The sequence below is a fragment of the Saccopteryx bilineata genome, chromosome 7, assembly GCF_036850765.1.
Source record: "Saccopteryx bilineata isolate mSacBil1 chromosome 7, mSacBil1_pri_phased_curated, whole genome shotgun sequence".
Classification (NCBI taxonomy): Eukaryota; Metazoa; Chordata; class Mammalia; order Chiroptera; family Emballonuridae; genus Saccopteryx; species Saccopteryx bilineata.
This window is the reverse complement of record NC_089496.1, coordinates 46,328,831-46,345,340: the sequence shown is the minus strand read 5'-3', so window position 1 is coordinate 46,345,340 and position 16,510 is coordinate 46,328,831. Positions and strand designations below refer to the sequence as shown.

Here is a 16,510-nt window from a genome sequence, read left to right as displayed (position 1 = left end):
GCCATTTATGGTTGGGCAAACTGAGGGCTGGGACCTCTCAGCTCTTATGTGACCAAGTAGACCCACAACCTGTCTGGCTACCAATTCCAGGGCTCACCCAACCTCCCTGCAGCAGCTTTCAAAGGCTGTCTTTGATTTTCATTTCTCCTGATTCAACTTATACAAGACCTTGGTTCTCTTGAATTTGTTATGGACATTTGTAATGCTTGAGGCAAGAGGAATAACTGGTCACCAGCTGGCAACGGGAGATGTCAGCCAAAGGAGCCAGGAAAAATACCAGATCACCCACTTTTCTTACTCTCTTCATGGATGGTTTACCTTAAAACCATCAATAAATTCCTAACGTTTATCTATTATAGCAATAGCTAACATTCGTAGAACGTGTGCTATATGCCACTCGCTGGGCTTTCTGGGAATTAATTTATTTCATCCTCCTGACACATGGCATAGGTACTATGATTGGCCTCCATTTTATGGATGGAGAACCTGAATCCCAGAGAGCTTAGGTGACTTGTCTAAGGTCACACAGTTAGTGGACAGTAAAGTCTAGCTTTGAATCCAGTTTAGGATAAGAGCTCACGGACTTATCCGTTTCATTGTGCTGACTCTGGGAGCCAGAGCCTGCTGACCTGAGTCACCAGTCTGACTCCAGGCTCCCGTGTTTTCTATCTGGCTCCTTAATTATGATAATCATTTACACTGATTGTGTATTAGGTATTGTTTCAAAGGCTTTACAAAGAGTGTCCTGCTTAATTCCTTAGCGCTGGAGTGTGGGCCCCAGAAGTAGCCGCTCAGGGGGAGACTGGTTTTACCGCCACCTCTCTTTTAACAAGGCCCCCTTAGTCGCTTTCCAAAGCTGCCAAAGGACTCTATGTCCGACTTCTCATGACTGAAGAAGAGAAATTCCTCTTGCCCCTCTGTCCTCACGCTACAAGCCCTGCATGACCAGCCCTTCCTCCAGGGTCTTGGCCGGGGCGTACCAGATCACCTGCTCCTGAGTTAGTCTTGCCTTCTCACGCCATCCAAGTCGATGGGGCCAATCCTCTCAGACCCTCTGGTGACATGCTGATTTGTCCCTATGACTGGCTAAGTAAGAGGACACAGCATTTCGTTCTGGGCCGAAGCAAGAGGACCCTTGCTCACTGAGCCTGGCTGACTGAACATCAAATGAGCCATGACGTCCACTGAGGGCTCACTGTCACGCCCGATCTGAGCCTCGTGGAGGCAGGCCGAGCCCCTTGGAGACTGCCCTGGGAGCCCCTTGGAGACTGTCCTGGGAGCCCCTTGGAGACTGCCTGGGAATCACTCTAGTCCAGGCAGCCCCCGTCCGTGCCCACTTCTCTTACACCCGGCTCTTGCCCCCTTGAGGACGTTCCTGGTGTGTCCTTTTTAATTATTTTATTTTATTTTATTTTATTTTGTATTTTTCTGAAGCTGGAAACGGGGAGGCAGTCAGACAGACTCCCACATGCGCCTGACTGGGATCCACCTGGCATGCCCACCAGGGGGCGATCTGCCCATCCGGGGCATAGCTCTGTTGCGACCAGAGCCATTCTAGCACCCGAGGCAGAGGCCACGGAACCATCCCCAGCACCCGGGCCATGTTTGCTCCAATGGAGCCTTGGCTGCGGGAGGGGAAAAGAGAGACAGAGAGGAAGTAGAGGGGGAGGGGCGGAGAAGCAGATGGGCGCTTCTCCTGTGTGCCCTGGCTGAGAATCAAACCCAACTCCCGCACGCCAGGCCGACGCTCTACCACTGAGCCAACCGGCCAGGGCCCCTGGTGGGTCCTCTTGTCTTCAGCATTGTTCCCGGGCTCTCCTGCACCTGGGTCCTTCCCTGCGTCACCCTTACTTCCTTTCCACACCCTTTAACCGTCGCATTGACGTGTTTGCCTACTTGTCATCTGTCGTCCCTGTGAACACGGATGCTCAGAGGGGACCGGGAGTTTTCTTTTCCACTCACTCCTCTCACTGGGGTCCTTCTCGCACGGTGCCTGGCCCATAGGACGTGCCCAATAGGTACGTGCTGAATGGAAGAATTAGAGAGCCCTCTGTCCTTGAGAGCAAAGACATGGACACTTCTGCCAGGAGCTACGTAAGTTTTAGCATCCACCCCACCAAGGACCTTTTCTTCCGTCTCCCACATCTCCTAAATGAATCTGTGTGTTTAGGGTTTTGTTCTGGTGTTGTTTGCATGTGTTAAATGACCCCGGGCCTGTCCGCTGCTTCTCGGTCTCTGTGTTGAATGGAGCTGCTGTTGCCCCTGTGGACACCTTCTGAGTGAGTTCCATCAGAAAGGCAGTCTGGGCTCTCAGTGAAGGGGAGCAACTCTCACTAAGGGCGACAGATTCTTTGTGGCTCTGTGGGAATATGTTGGTCAAATGCAAGAGTCGCTTGAATGTTTGAACAGCTATAAAATATATAACTGTGCCCGAGGCAGTATGCTGGGTGCTGGATGTCTAAAAATATACAATGGCATAGATTGGCATAGAAAGCTTCTGCATTCAAAGGGTTTTCTGACCATTGGTGAGAAAAGAACTTTTTATGACGTAAGATAGACCCCAAGATATGAGGCAAATACTAATTCAGAACTACAAAAGATGTCCAGGACTGACCAGGTGGTGGCACAATGGATAGATTATCGGACTGGGACATGGAGGACCCAGGTTCGAAACCCTGAGGTTGCCAGCTTGAGTTCGGGCTCATCTGGTTTGAGCAAGGCTCACCAGCTTGAGCCCAAGGTCGCTGGTTTGAGCAAGGGGTCACTCGGTCTGCTGTAGCCCCCCAGTCAAGGCACATATGAGAAAGCAATCAATGGACAACTAAGGTGCCACAACAAAGAGATGATGCTTCTCCTCTCTCTCCCTTCCTGTCTGTCTGTCCCTATCTGTCCTTCTCTGTCTCTGTCACATACACAAAAAACGATGTCCAGTACTTTGCTTGTGGTGGAGAGGGCCACTGGGGTCTGGGAAGTCTTTATGAGATTTTTCAAGGCTGGGAAAGACAGAGACTTTGAGTAAATTTGCTTGAGTGCATTCCACAGCCTTAGCCCTCCCTGTGGCCACTGGCTTGTCTGTCCCCCCTCTAGGTGGATCCAGAGAACGCCCCAGTGGTTCTCTGGCTGCAGGGCGGGCCAGGAAGTTCATCCTTGTTCGGACTCTTTGTGGAACATGGACCTTATCTTGTCACAAAGAACCTGACCCGTAAGTATTGCTTGGACTCTACTTTCCTGTGGAGAATTCTTCATCTGAGCCTCACGTCTTCTCCAGAAATAGTTCAGAGTGCACATGGAGCCACTAGGACTAGCTTCACAGTTCCAGATGATAAAAACTGAGCCCTCTGGCCGCATCTGCCCCAGAAGGGGGAGCCACCGGGGTGAGCGGCTGGGCTGGGCTGCTTTCTCCCTTGAAATTTGGGTGAAAGGTTCTAAGCTATTTTTTTGCAGTCTGCCGCTAACTCAAGCAATCTGGGCTTATGAAAACAAGTGGTATTTATTAGTACCTGGGCAAGCTTTTTTGCATGGGCCTAATGGGTGGAATTATATCCTTAATTATTCATAGGAACAGAACACTGAATGGTTCGGTCACATAAATGATCGAATATCTAGGAAGCAGCATAATGTGAGTGGAGGCTGGAGTGAAGGAAGGAATGGAAGGGGAGCCACTTTGGCTGTAACCCAGGCTTACTGCCATCTTTTAGGGGGGGGGGTTACTTTCCTTGGGTTAGCGTTTGGAGGGTGAATCATCTTGTTACTCAGTTGAGAAGTGTGTGTGCCGATCTGTTGAGGCTGTTCTCTCTGGCGGAACGTGAGGATGATTCCTCGAATGGGACAGATGGGTTTATCTCACAGGTGGTTGATGGAGTGTCCTACAGGAACCAAGTTGCACAGGGTTTTGTTTCCAAACTTCATCTTAGATGTAGAAACCCTTTGGGTCTGGGGAAAGTAAAGGGGAGGGGAAGAGGAGGTGCTGGTGTCCGTTCCCATTGTGAGAGGACAAAGCTGTCGGAGGGACACCGAGAGTGTGTTGACATCGTGAGGACAGGTGTGCACACTGGGCTCCTGCCCAGAGCTGGGCCTGGGGTGGGACATTGGGCTCACAACCCATTCTCGAACCTCTTCTCTGTCTTACTAGTGCGCTCCCGAGACTTCCCTTGGACCACTACTCTCTCCATGCTGTACGTCGACAATCCAGTGAGTACCGACGGGCCCATGACACGTCCATGGTGGCCTCTGTTGTCGTCATCATTATTATTATTATTAAAGTACATTTAAGAAATCAGGGGGAAAGATTATTATTATTATTATTATTAAAGTACATTTAAGAAATCAGGGGAAAAGAGAGATTTAAGGTTTTTTCTTTCTAAAATAGAATTTAATCAATTAAAGATTATTTTTTGAGATTTAGTTTTTCTAAGGTGTATAATTCTATCTGAGTTTGAGGATTTTGTTGATGCTTTCTCTCCTTCCTTCGTTTTTAACCTTATGAAATGTCCTGTTCCCGGAATTCCATCATCCAGGACATGGGATTAGTTTCTCTCCACTGATGCTGCGACTTCCTGGCATCATGGGTTATTATGCAGTGTCAGGACTCCTGATCTTTCAAATAGAATTCTAGATGTCAAAAGTCAACACTGGTCTCCTTCGCTTATCACGGCGAGCAGAACACCTCATCTCAGAACAAAAGGGGAAATTCTCCCTGGGACGTTCTTCTGAAGTTGAGCCCAACAAACTGCGAAGTAGGAGAGTAACTTTAGGATCAGCTTCTGCAGATTTTTTTGATCCCTAATTGCTCTAACTTCTCTCACTTCCCAGATGGTACAAAAAGAAAACAGAAAAAGAGAAAGAAAGAAAAAAAATGTCCCAACATCCTTGCCCTCATCAACTGTCCTCTTTCCTAGTCCATAATTAAATAAAAGTTGAATTAAATGTCCTGTTTCCTTGGGTGTTTAGGAGAAAATATTTATATGGTGGATGGTGCCTTATACACATTATTTATGCAAGATAAATAGTAGCTTCTTTTATTTACAACCCAGTTTTCTATGAACTTCTAGGTATAAGGAAATACTAGTTTAAAACTAATTCTTAATTGTTTCAAAGCTCCTTTTCTACTGAGGGTGAAAGGGCTCAGTGGCCATATTTTTCACTAATAAGGAAATGAATACACACACACACACACACACACACACACGATCTGTTATCTCCTGCTAGAGTTCCCTTCATGGCAGGATATCAACACACCCTCAGGTTTCAGAGGGGAGACCATTGAGGGTCTTTTGATACTGTAGCAGGGGCCAAGGAAAGATGAATTCCTTGTTCTTAAATCAATAGCTTTCAGGGTCCCCACTGCAGAATCAGGACAGCTCAGCCACAGACCCCTAGAGCAGAGTTTTGCTCTGATGCTTTTCATTTGGGCTCGGAAGCGGGGAGGGGTGGCAGGTGGAACTCAGCACCCTCCTGTGAGGAGGACTAAGTGCACACGGGTGACGGTGATGGCGGAAGTCCGAGTGCAGAGGCTTGGCTTTTGGAGCGGGTTGGTTTCCTTCCAGCGTGGCATCTCCGTGGGGGCTCCAAAGCATGTTTTCGCTTCTGTATACCTGCTTCTCTATTTCCCCTGAAGGTGGGCACCGGCTTCAGTTTCACTGACGATCCGCGGGGATATGCCGTCAACGAGGACGACGTGGCCCGAGACTTGCTCAGGTGAAAGGCCCCGGCTCTCTCCCGGCCTCCCTCAGACCAAACACTTCTCTCTTTCAACAGGGAAATTCCTTCAGTAGTATGAGTATTACTGATAGGCCCTCCTCGTCCAGTTCCTAAGGACATTTTAAGAATACTTCTACATGAGGAGTTCATACATACCCGCACGCAAAATCTGTTTTCCACTGTGTTACTTTTCCACTGATAATTGTAAAAGGGGCCAGCAGAGAAAATATATAACAAAGAGAGCTGAAATATTAAAATGTAATTGAAATTTACTAAAAAAAAAAAAAAAATCCTTTAAGAAACAGTGGAAACAGAGAAGAATGATCCCACCAAAGATGATCTTCCAACCTCCCAACCAGCTGCCTGAGCCGGCCCTGCTCGCCTCCCCGCATTGTGCGAGCTTTGCTTTTCCAGGGCCTGGGCTCTTTCCCAGGAGTCCTCCTCTGTGGCCTTCAGGGACGGCTTTTCATTCTCCTGCTTCTTCTCACGACTTTTCAGGTTGAAAGCTCAGCTCGTTAGCTTGTCCCTTCCTTCCCCCTTCATCTTACAAAATTATCATTTTACTAAAAATAAAAAAGAAAGAAAATAGAAAGTTGTAAGACTGATCGCACATACATACATATATATGTATATAATTTCTTCCTTTCTTTTCCCTGAATCCTTATAGCTATTTTTTATTTTATTTTTTTCAAAGTTAGAAGCGGGGAGGCAGTCAGACTGCCTCCGTCATGAGCTCAACCGGGATCCACCTGGCATGCCCACCAGGGGGCGATGCTCTGCCCATCTGGGGCATTGCTCTGTTGCAACCAGAACCATTCTAGCGCCTGAGGCAAAGGCCATGGAGCCATTTTTAGTGCCCCGGGCCAACTTTGCTCCAATGGAGCCTGGGCAGTGGGAGGGGAAGAGAGAGAGAGAGAAAGGAGAGGAGGAAGGGTAGAGAAGCAGATGGGCGCTTCTCCTGTGTGCCCTGGCCAGGAATCAAACCCAGGACTTCCACACGCCGGGCCAACGCTCTATACTGTGCCAACCGGCCAGGGCCCTTATAGCTATTTTTAGTACATTTTTTTTTTTCAAAAAGTAAGTGACCTTCCAGTCTTGTTCATATTTTACCAGCCTGTAAGTGATTTACTAGAGACCAAGTCCTGGGTTCTTTCCAATCACTAGGCCAGCGCTCCTTACACAGTATAATAATTTACTGAAAGAACCCTAGTGGCCAGAAAGAGTTAACCAGCTCCTCTACCCAACCTCCCCGCCCCCAACACTCAATTCTGCTAATGACTTGGTGAGCTACCAAGTCCAAAAGCGAAAGTGAATCCAGAGTTTTTTTGCATCTGACAGAAGCCTTCCCTTTTGTTCTTTGTCCCCGGGGCAGGTGGCTGGGGAGAGAGGAAGCGGGGACTTCCCGCCTTTCTCCCAGGGACTTGGCTCTCTCTTCTGCTTTCAGACTCAGGAAAGAATATGGCTGTTGTCTTCTACACGACATTTGCCACATACCCCGTTATTTGAACACTTCCATTTATTCTCCAGGGAGGACGCGTAGGACACCGCACTTCTGTTTCTAGCTGCGGTGGATCCTGGGAGCAGGTTGGACGGATCCCGGTGGAGGGTTGCCCTTCCGAGCTCTGGCTCACGCCCCGCCCCCCTTCCCGCATAGACATCATCTTGATGGCAGTCCTTACAAGTGTACTCAAGTGCCACACCTTTGTCGTTCTCATTTTGCAGATGGGAAACCGACTTCTCTTCTCTATCCATAGTGCCCCCCACCCTATTTCAGTTTTAATCCAAACCAGCTTAGTTGTTTAACTAGGAAACACCCGGGGGGGGGGGGGGGGGGGGTTATAAGGAACACATCCATCCCTGCTAAGCCAGAGGGTGGCAACCGGCCATGCCTCTCCCACCTCCCCCGCCCCTGCCCCCTCCGTAGTAGCAGCTTCCAGTTGACCCTCCGAGTGGATATTACTGCTGACATGTGGTCCATCTCCTCTTGCACGACATGTAAAGAGAACCTATTTCAAAGCATCCATTGTTTATAGCTGTTTGAGTTCTTTTCGCTTCAGGCTCTTCGAACTGGAAAATAGCTAATCAAGGGCAGTGCAGAAAACTGATTTCAGCTGTTTCCTTTTTCGGTTTACACTATTTGTTTCTTCTCTCCAGCTCTCCAGATGGGTGGTTGGAATGAAGAGGTCGCTTTGAAACCTGCAAATGGGCTACTGCAGGTTGAAAGACTAAACCTGGCTTCTTCTACCTTTGAAAACCATCTTTCTTTTCTTCTGAAAATCCCCTTTCTTCTGACTATTAAGAGTGCCTGGCTCTAAAGAGGTGATTTCTCAAGGGGCATCTGACATTCACATGGGGGCTGCTTTTCTGTGTGTTTGGAAATGAAACATTTCCACTAAGGAGATGTTTAAAGGTTTTTCTTTGTTTCTTTGAATTGTGCTAACTGAGCCACCATGCTTTACTGGTTTAGAAAAAAAACTACTAAGTTTACTATGGAATAATAAGTTTACTAACTTTGATTTGGGGTCAATGGACTGTTGCCTCTCTCTGTCTTCCACTTTTTATCTATTGCCTAGCCTACTCTGTGCCAGACGCCGTTCCTGGCTCCGGAGAGGCCAAGTAAGCCAGCCCCTCAGCCCTGCCCTCCTGATGGGCCTGACATTACTTTCTTACAGCCAAATGGAAGTGGTACCATCGTTCCACTCTGCCTGTGGGGGTGAATGGGGAATATTAGCTACGAAACAGGTTTCATATGTTAAATAAGACCTTCTCCCGGGCTGGAGAAGATCATGGCCACACCAGAGGTGGAATGAGGGAACACACAGGGTGGCTCCCCGTCTGTGGTAACGGAACGAAACCACTGAGATTCTTGTTGCTGAGCTGGTTCTGGTCAAATCACCAGCGGCTAAAGCTCCCACTTGTCTGGCTCTTGTTACGGAGTTTTCCCTTAGAGTCCTTTGACCTTGACCCTCCTGAGTGTCTTGTCTTTACTGTCCCTCTGACACCAGACCTGGCCAATCCCACGGCTGAGTTCCGGTCTCCAGAGCGTTCACATTTTCACGTACCTTCTCTGCCCTGGACCCACCGTCTTCTATTTTTGAAAAAATGGTCTGAAGCGTAATTTTCTGCTAGCCATTCTCTCTTACAAGCCCCGTTTCTTCCTGTCGTCTCTTATTGCACCTTCCCGCCACCGGATTGCTTTTGACTAAACGTCTGATTATTAGAGGAGGTCTTGGCTCGATGCCAGCAAGGCTGCCAAATGGAATCTCCTGGAAGAGGTGCGCTTCCTGGTGCCTGAGGACCTGCGTGGAGTGCACGCACCTGCACGCTCATCCACGGGTGCATTGTGTATTATATATTTGAGCGGTTCTGCTCCTCAGATTTGACATTCTATGTGTCCACAGTCTAGATATAATTCTATATCTAGAATTATATTTTTAGGCAAACCCTCATCACGTAACAAGAAGAGTCCTTGACTAAACCACAGATAAATGAGCAAATCCTATATGCCAATCTAAGTCACTAAATTGACCTTTTTCATTTTTTTTCCACTCCCATTTGAGAAAGACCTAGCAAGGGATTGCTATCCTTAACCATTGTTTTTCTTCTGATCTTACTGTGAAGTTAAAACTCTAGGATAACTTCCTCAAGTGGGGCCTTGCTTGGGACACTTCAGCTAGACAGTCCTGGAATCCTTACAGCTAGAAGCAGCAAAGATCAGCAGATAAAAGTACAGAATTCCCAGTTCAATCTAAATTTCAGATCAACAATGCAAAATTCCTTTAATCTAAGTATTTGGGACATACTTATCCTAAAACATAATTTGTTGCCCATCTAAAATTCTAATTTAATTGGGTGTCTTGTAGTTTTATTTGCTAAATCTGGCAACCCTAACCACTCTCCAACAAATTCTCCCCCAAGCAAATAAGCTTTATGCTAAGGCGTATGGCTTAATTGAAATTTGCTATATTAAATTATCTATTGCCTCTCCAATTAGCAGGAAGAGAGAAAGGGAAGTTGTTTTTCACCTGAAGGTGAGAGGGGGAAGGATGGATAATAAACCCCAAATTTATCTCTGCCCCACAGTCTGCTTGCTGTCGGCACTAAGTGGAAGCAGTATAAGGCAGCTTCCCCAATTTAGTTGCTACAAAGATTTTAGTTACTATAAATAATAAATAGAGAAATACACTGGAACTCTACAGTCATGCTTAATGGTGGATTTTTATGGAGCCTTTGAAAATTAATGAAAGCCAGGATCATGGGGATTGTAACGACCCAATTTTGCCTCTCTTGTAACCCTTGAACTTTCTCCTCCCCCTGGTTTTGCAGGGCCTCCTTGCCTTTCATCTTGAAGGGGTGGTTCGTGGCTTTTAGTTCCTCCACAGGAAGCTGGAAAAATAAAAACCCGACCTAACTTCTCAGGCATTGCAATTTGGGTGAAAATATTCACAGAGCTACTGAGTTTCACAAGTGTTGGTTTCCTTGAGTCTGTTTAAGTCTATTTTCAACATAATCCACCCAACTGGCTTTGACATTCTTTTTTTGTTCTGTATATTTCTGAAGTGAGAAGCAGGGAGGCAGAGAGACAGACTCCCGCATGCGCCTGACCGGGATTCACCCGGCATGCCCACCAGGGGGCGATGCTCTGCCCATCTGTGGCATTGCTATGTTGAGGCCAGAGCCATTCTAGCGCCTGAGGCAGAGGCCGCGGAGCCATCCTTAGAGCCCGAGCCAACTTTGCTCCAATGGAGCCTTGGCTGCGGGAGGGGAAGAGAGAGATAAAGAGGAAGGAGAGAGGGAAGAGTGGAAAAGCTGGTGAGTGCTTCTCTTGTGTGCCCTGGCTGGGAATCAAACCCAGGACTTTCACACACTGGGTCCATGCTCTACCGCTGAGCCAACCAGCCAGGCCCTTTGACATTCTTTAGTAAGTGTGATTCTTTTTGAGCCTAGAGGTCATTGTACATTGTGTTCCAAATCTGTGGCCTTTTGGTGGTTTTTTTTAGACTACAGAAAAGTTACAACTCTTCTGTTCTTTGGGTGTGAAAACATTGAAATTCTGGGAGCCCCATTAGAAATGTTCAGGGTTGCCCAAAAGGAGAGATAGGTGAGTAATGAAGGTTCCCATTCCCTCAGCACAAAGCTGGGTTAATGGGGTCATAAGGTTTGCAGAACTGCCTCCAAGGATTGCTGAGTAAAAGGTGGAAGCCTGTGTCGCTCGGCTCAGCAGTACCTTCTTTTTTTTTTTTTTTTTAAATTTATTTTATTATTTTTTTTAATTTATTCATTTTTTAGAAAGGAGAGAGAGAGGGAGAGGAGAGAGAGACAGAGAGAGAGAAGGGGGGAGGAGCAGGAAGCATCAACTCCCATATGTGCCTTGACCAGGAAAGCCCAGGGTTTCGAACCGGCGACCTCAGCATTTCCAGGTCGACGCTTTATCCACTGCGCCACCACAGGTCAGGCCACAGCAGTACCTTCAACAGGTAAATGATCCAAGTTGGTAAGCCAGAGATTTGGAAAGTTGCCCAGAGTGTTGACGTCCACTTGTCTCAGCTTCTTAGCATCACAAAGTAAGACTGTAGTATTTTCTAACCGTCCATAGAGTATGGAATGTTATACACAGGAGACTTTGGAATAAACACCTGCGGGAGCTCACACATAGCGGTATTTTATCTCAAATGTGCAACCTATTGTCCAAGGCTTAGACTGGGGAGCATGAAGCCTTTCCGATTCCGTGTCATCTTGACTGTTTATTCTTTCTGCAGTGCGCTGGTTCAGTTCTTCCAGCTGTTTCCCGAGTACCAAGAGAATGACTTCTATGTCACTGGGGAGGTGAGTTGAAGCTGTGTCTTCTGATGTGCTTTCAACTTTATGAGGCCTGAAATATCCTATGATACTTGTGGTTTATTCATTATAAATGTGTATACACACACAAGTATTAATTCAGCCCATATTAAACATTCTCTGGTTATCCCTCAATTCCATAACACTGTTTTTAAATCCAGGGATCAGTAACGGTTCGTATATCACAATAGATTGTCATGTCTTAGCCCCCTGCTTTTTTGTTGTTGTTTTTGTCATTCATGATGATCATTTCTAAGAGCCTAGGATGTGTGCTTTCTAGAATGTTCTATTTTCTGAATTTGGTTCTCTCCTCAATGTTTAGATTCAATGAAAGCATTCTGGCATGAACACAACATAGACGATGTATAGTTTCTATATGTAACATCAGCAGGCATATAAGGTCCATTTGTTCTATTATTGGTGATTCCATTATACCCCCTGACCTCCCGCTCCAGTGTAATAACTGATTCAGACAGTAATCATCAATGGATGCTAAAAGTAGTGAGTGACAGATTTTGGGGAACAGGTGTTCACCTGCTCTCAGATTATTTATTAATTTCAAAAGGAAAGCAGTACCTTTCCGATGGTAAGATCTGGCAGATACCAGATTTCTTGGTTTTATCTTTCTACATATAGTATGTCTATCTTCTATTGAGATCTTCCACTCCTATTCTCTATTTTTATTTTAAAATATCACTGTCAGCTCATTGGGTTGTTATTTCTGTTTGATGAGTTAAAATTTATTGCTACTATTATTGTTTTTGATGCTCACATTGTCCACATGTGGCCAATGGGAGCCCCTCTATCTGGCTCCCATGTCCTTTTGGCAGGTTTCCAGGAGTCTTTGAGCATTTCCTTGCTTTTTGGCACAAATATAATTTCTAGGATTATCTTGGGCTTTCCCTATATCCTAGCCATGGAATCAGAAACCTTGGTTCCCTTTAATGGGGAATGGTATTTAGAAACCAAGACGGGAGCACTATGTATGCTCATTGCTACTGGGATACAATTTCTTTTAGACTTGGTCAGCAGGCAGAGCTAAGAAACAAAATGACTTCCTACCAATACCCATCATTATAATTCAACATAACATCACAAGTTTCTTCCCCCCATTCTGCATTTGTGTGCCCCCCTTTTTTCACATTGTCAGGGTTCCCAACAGTATCAGTGTATTTAGTTATTTATTTTTTGCTCAATACTACATCATGTGCAAAATAATTTCAGAATTACTATATCAGTACCACTACAAGAAACCTCCAAGTTGCTGTCAATAAATATATATATATTTTTTTTCTGTAATTATTTTCATCATTAGGCTATTATTTCACTACAGGTTTAAAAACAAAGTACTAAGTTTAAAAGTTGTAAGATTTGATTCTACTTTTAGACTGATGATGTTACAATTTAGCATACAGGTTCACTCGGGTGTGTTGGTTTCAGTTTTGGGGTTTGCTTTTTCTCATCCATTTAAATTTAAGCTTATTTCAGAAATGGATAGCGGCGAATATTTTGAGAACACAAAAATTTCTGGGTGCTAAGAATACGGTTGTGAATAAAACAGAAAAACAAATTCCATGCTCTGCCTTCATTCATTCTAGAGGTGAAGACAGTGGTAAATAAAAATAAGTAAATAAATGTGCACTATACAGTCGGACAGTGATAAGTATCATGACAAGGACAAAGCAGGGTTAGGCTTAGAGAGTGATGGAGGTGCCATTTAGGATAAGATGGCCGGGGAAAGGCTCTGTGATAAGGAGACAACTGAGCAGAGTCCTGAGAGATGTCATAGAGTGACAGCTGTAATATCCGGAAGAGCTTTCCTGGGGCAGGAACAGAGCAGGTGCAAAGCCTCTGAGGTGGGGACAGGGTTGCTGTGCTCGAGAAAAAGCCCAGAGCTGCTGTGGAAGGAGCCAAGATGGGAAGGCCAGGAAGATCAATCACGCCAGGACTCTGCTCTCCAGGGTAGAGTTTTGATTTCACTCTAAGTATAATGGGAAATCATTAGAGGCTACAGAAAAAGAGGAGTTAGGATCAAATTCAATTCAACATACATATATTGAGTGCCTACCATGTCTGAGGCACGGATAAGCCTTGGAAATATAATGATTAATAAGACATGGACTCCATCTTACATCTGAAAGGAACGATTGAAGCACAACCCCGAATGAAAAGTGCAACTGGAGAAGTAGCTATAAAGACAAGAAGCCCAACAGAGAGCAAATAGCTACCTCTCAATATGGGGTCTTCAGGAAAGGCCACACAGAGGAGGTGACAGTTAAACTGGATTTTGAGGATGAATAAGGGTGTATTTGTTGAGGCTGCTTTGCTTACAAGTGACAGAAACCCCATTCAAAGTGGCTTAAATAAAACCGGGGGGCTGATTGAATGGGTTGATATCAGGTATGGCCGGATATGGGTACTCAAATGTTGTCATCGAAATTTTGTCTTCATTCACTCTTGATCTATTCACTTGGCTTTGAACCTCACTGGTTTCCTGCTCAGGGAAGGTCTTTCCGCCTGTGCCCTTGCCTCTCCAGAGCTCTGGTGTAGCCTCCAGCTCAAGTTCCCCTTCCCAATAATTCCACCCCTATTTCTGGATGTCAGGTGGTCCATTTGGATTTTATGTCTAGTCTAAAACTAATCACTGGGGTTGGGGGCTGGAATATACAAATTAGCCAGCGTGGGGCCTGAGGCCCACCACAATGCCCTGGGAGGGGTGGGATCACAGTGGGGGGCCCTCACCCTCTGAACCTCAGAGCCTGAGAATGGCAGATCCAAGTGGGAACACCTGAGGAAGGGCTGGAAGGATTCTGCGCAAGGACAAACCGCAGATGGCCCTCTCGGGCAGTCGAAGTGAAGCACAGTCCTTGTTTTTCTGAAGGAATGACAAACTAACGGAACTAGGAATTCCCTTCTCTTCAGTCCGCTTTTTTCTCTTTCTAAGCTCTTTGGAAAGGATATTCTGACTGCTAATTTATTTTTTATTTTTTATTTTTCTGAAGTTGGAAATGGGGAGGCAGTCAGACAGACTCCTGCATGCGCCCGACCGGGATCCACCCGGCATGCCCACCAGGGGGCAGTGCTCTGCCCATCTGGGGCATTGCTCTGTTGCGACCAGAGCCATTCTAGCACCTGAGGCAGAGGCCACAGAGCCATCCTCAGCGCCCAGGCCAACTTTGCTCCAATGGAGCCTTGGCTGCGGGAGGGGAAGAGAGAGACAGAGAGGAAGGAGAGGGGGAGGGGTGGAGAAGCAGATGGGCGCTTCTCCTGTGTGCCCTGGCCAGGAATCAAACCCGGGCCTCCTGCACGCCAGGCCGATGCTCTACCACTGAGCCAACCGACCAGGGCCTAATTTTTTTTAATGCCAATTACCCAGTCAGGATTATTTGGGATCTCCACCAATAATTCCCTGCTATTTCTTGCCTTTTAACATATTGCAAAGGCAGGTGGAGGAAAGAGGTAGGAAGAGACCCTCCCATCATTTTTGGTAGCAACCTTGGAAAATATCCAGTCTCTGCCTCTCACAGTAGAGTAGTCTGCTTAGTGGGGAACTCCTTGTCTCGCAGTAATGTGGTGATGTTGTTAACCATGCTGTTGAACTTTCAGCAAAGCTGCCAAATTCCAGATGGAAAATTTGTCTACTTCATGTCTGCCTGGTGGTTTCCACGCATGCAACTTCCCGAATGTGTGTAGGAAAGGGCAATTTTATTTTCACGTTCTTTGCTGCCAGGATGAATACCTTTAAGGACACCTTTGCCTTCCAAGTGATAAAGAAAGATGCGAATGAGGGCAGGCCAGGAGTGGGGTAGAGACGCCATTGACCTGCAACATCATCTTCATAACCACACGGGACATGTCAGATGTGAGGATGCCTCTCCTTCCAGAAGGAAGAGCACTAAATACTGCCTAGATGGTTTGTTGTGATTAAAACGCTATGTTTCTACAGTCTTGTTTGTTCCATCTGGTCTTCTGTTTAAAGGCAGGATGGGTAAGTGGGAGGCGTTCTGGATAAATAATCAAGAGACCTGAGCTTCGTTGATGGCTTTGCCTCTCTCTCTGGATGATTCCAAACACGTTCTTTAATGTCTGTGGGATCCTGCTTTTCATCTTACCATCAGAAGGGTTGGTTTGTAAATTAAATCACTTCCAGGGGTATTTTGCTTTGCTAGAAATTCAACTGTAGTTACCTAGAGGTAATCTTGAAGCATCTGTGCACAATTGCAGTTTGAACATAACACCACCCACCCTTCCTCTCTCCACCACCAAGAGAAAAAAAAAGTAGACTTTTCAAGAAGGGGAAATCTTTTCTCTCCTGCACGCTTAATTTTCTCATGCTCTTAGGGAGATTGAACAAATAATATGCCACTCGATTTGTAGAATCGTCCTGGGAAAATAAATACGTAAACTAAGAAATGGTTTTTTGTTCTTGGTGCAAATGTTCTGGACCTAAATATCCTTGATATTTGTGTGTTCTGGATGAAGGTAGTCTGATGCTCGGAGAATCTACAGCAGCTGTCCAGAGCCTCGACCCCGGTGGAAGGAAGTCTGAAAGTAATAATAGTACCTATTGCATAGGCTTGGTTGTTTCGAGTGTTTAATTAGGTAATTCTCCTCAAATATTTAGCAGAGTGACTGGCCGTGGTGAGTCCCCAACACATGATGACTATTACTACAATTCATGTTGAAAAGCTGGGTTAATAGATTATGGCTCCAAAGCATATGGCCTAATGCATGTGGGCAGGTTCTGGGGTGTTCAGAAAGCTCTACTCACCTGTTTTGGGATGTGTCATTGATTCCTGTTATCTCGAAATCCTCTTTAAAAGAAGTAGTTCGCTTCATCTCAGAGATGACAGTGGAGCTTTGAGGTAGATGCTAGAAAGTTTGGACAGCAGCAAATGTGTTAGAACCGGTCCCAGGCTCCTCATCGCTGCCGTGTGGACCACGTGAGTCCACAGCTAGAGGCGCAGTGTGG

At 46.0% G+C, this 16,510-nt stretch overlaps 1 protein-coding gene across 2 annotated transcripts in view; it reads left to right on the top strand.

The window, feature by feature from the left end:
- CPVL (carboxypeptidase vitellogenic like) overlaps window positions 1-16,510 on the top strand; it is a 120,705-nt gene that overhangs the window by 43,107 nt on the left and 61,088 nt on the right. For both annotated transcript variants that reach the window (XM_066238743.1, XM_066238744.1), the window contains exons 4-7: window positions 3,088-3,202; window positions 4,133-4,191; window positions 5,618-5,697; window positions 11,460-11,526. In XM_066238743.1, the coding sequence (XP_066094840.1) occupies window positions 3,088-3,202; window positions 4,133-4,191; window positions 5,618-5,697; window positions 11,460-11,526 (321 nt within the window). The remainder of the gene's footprint in view (window positions 1-3,087; window positions 3,203-4,132; window positions 4,192-5,617; window positions 5,698-11,459; window positions 11,527-16,510) is intronic.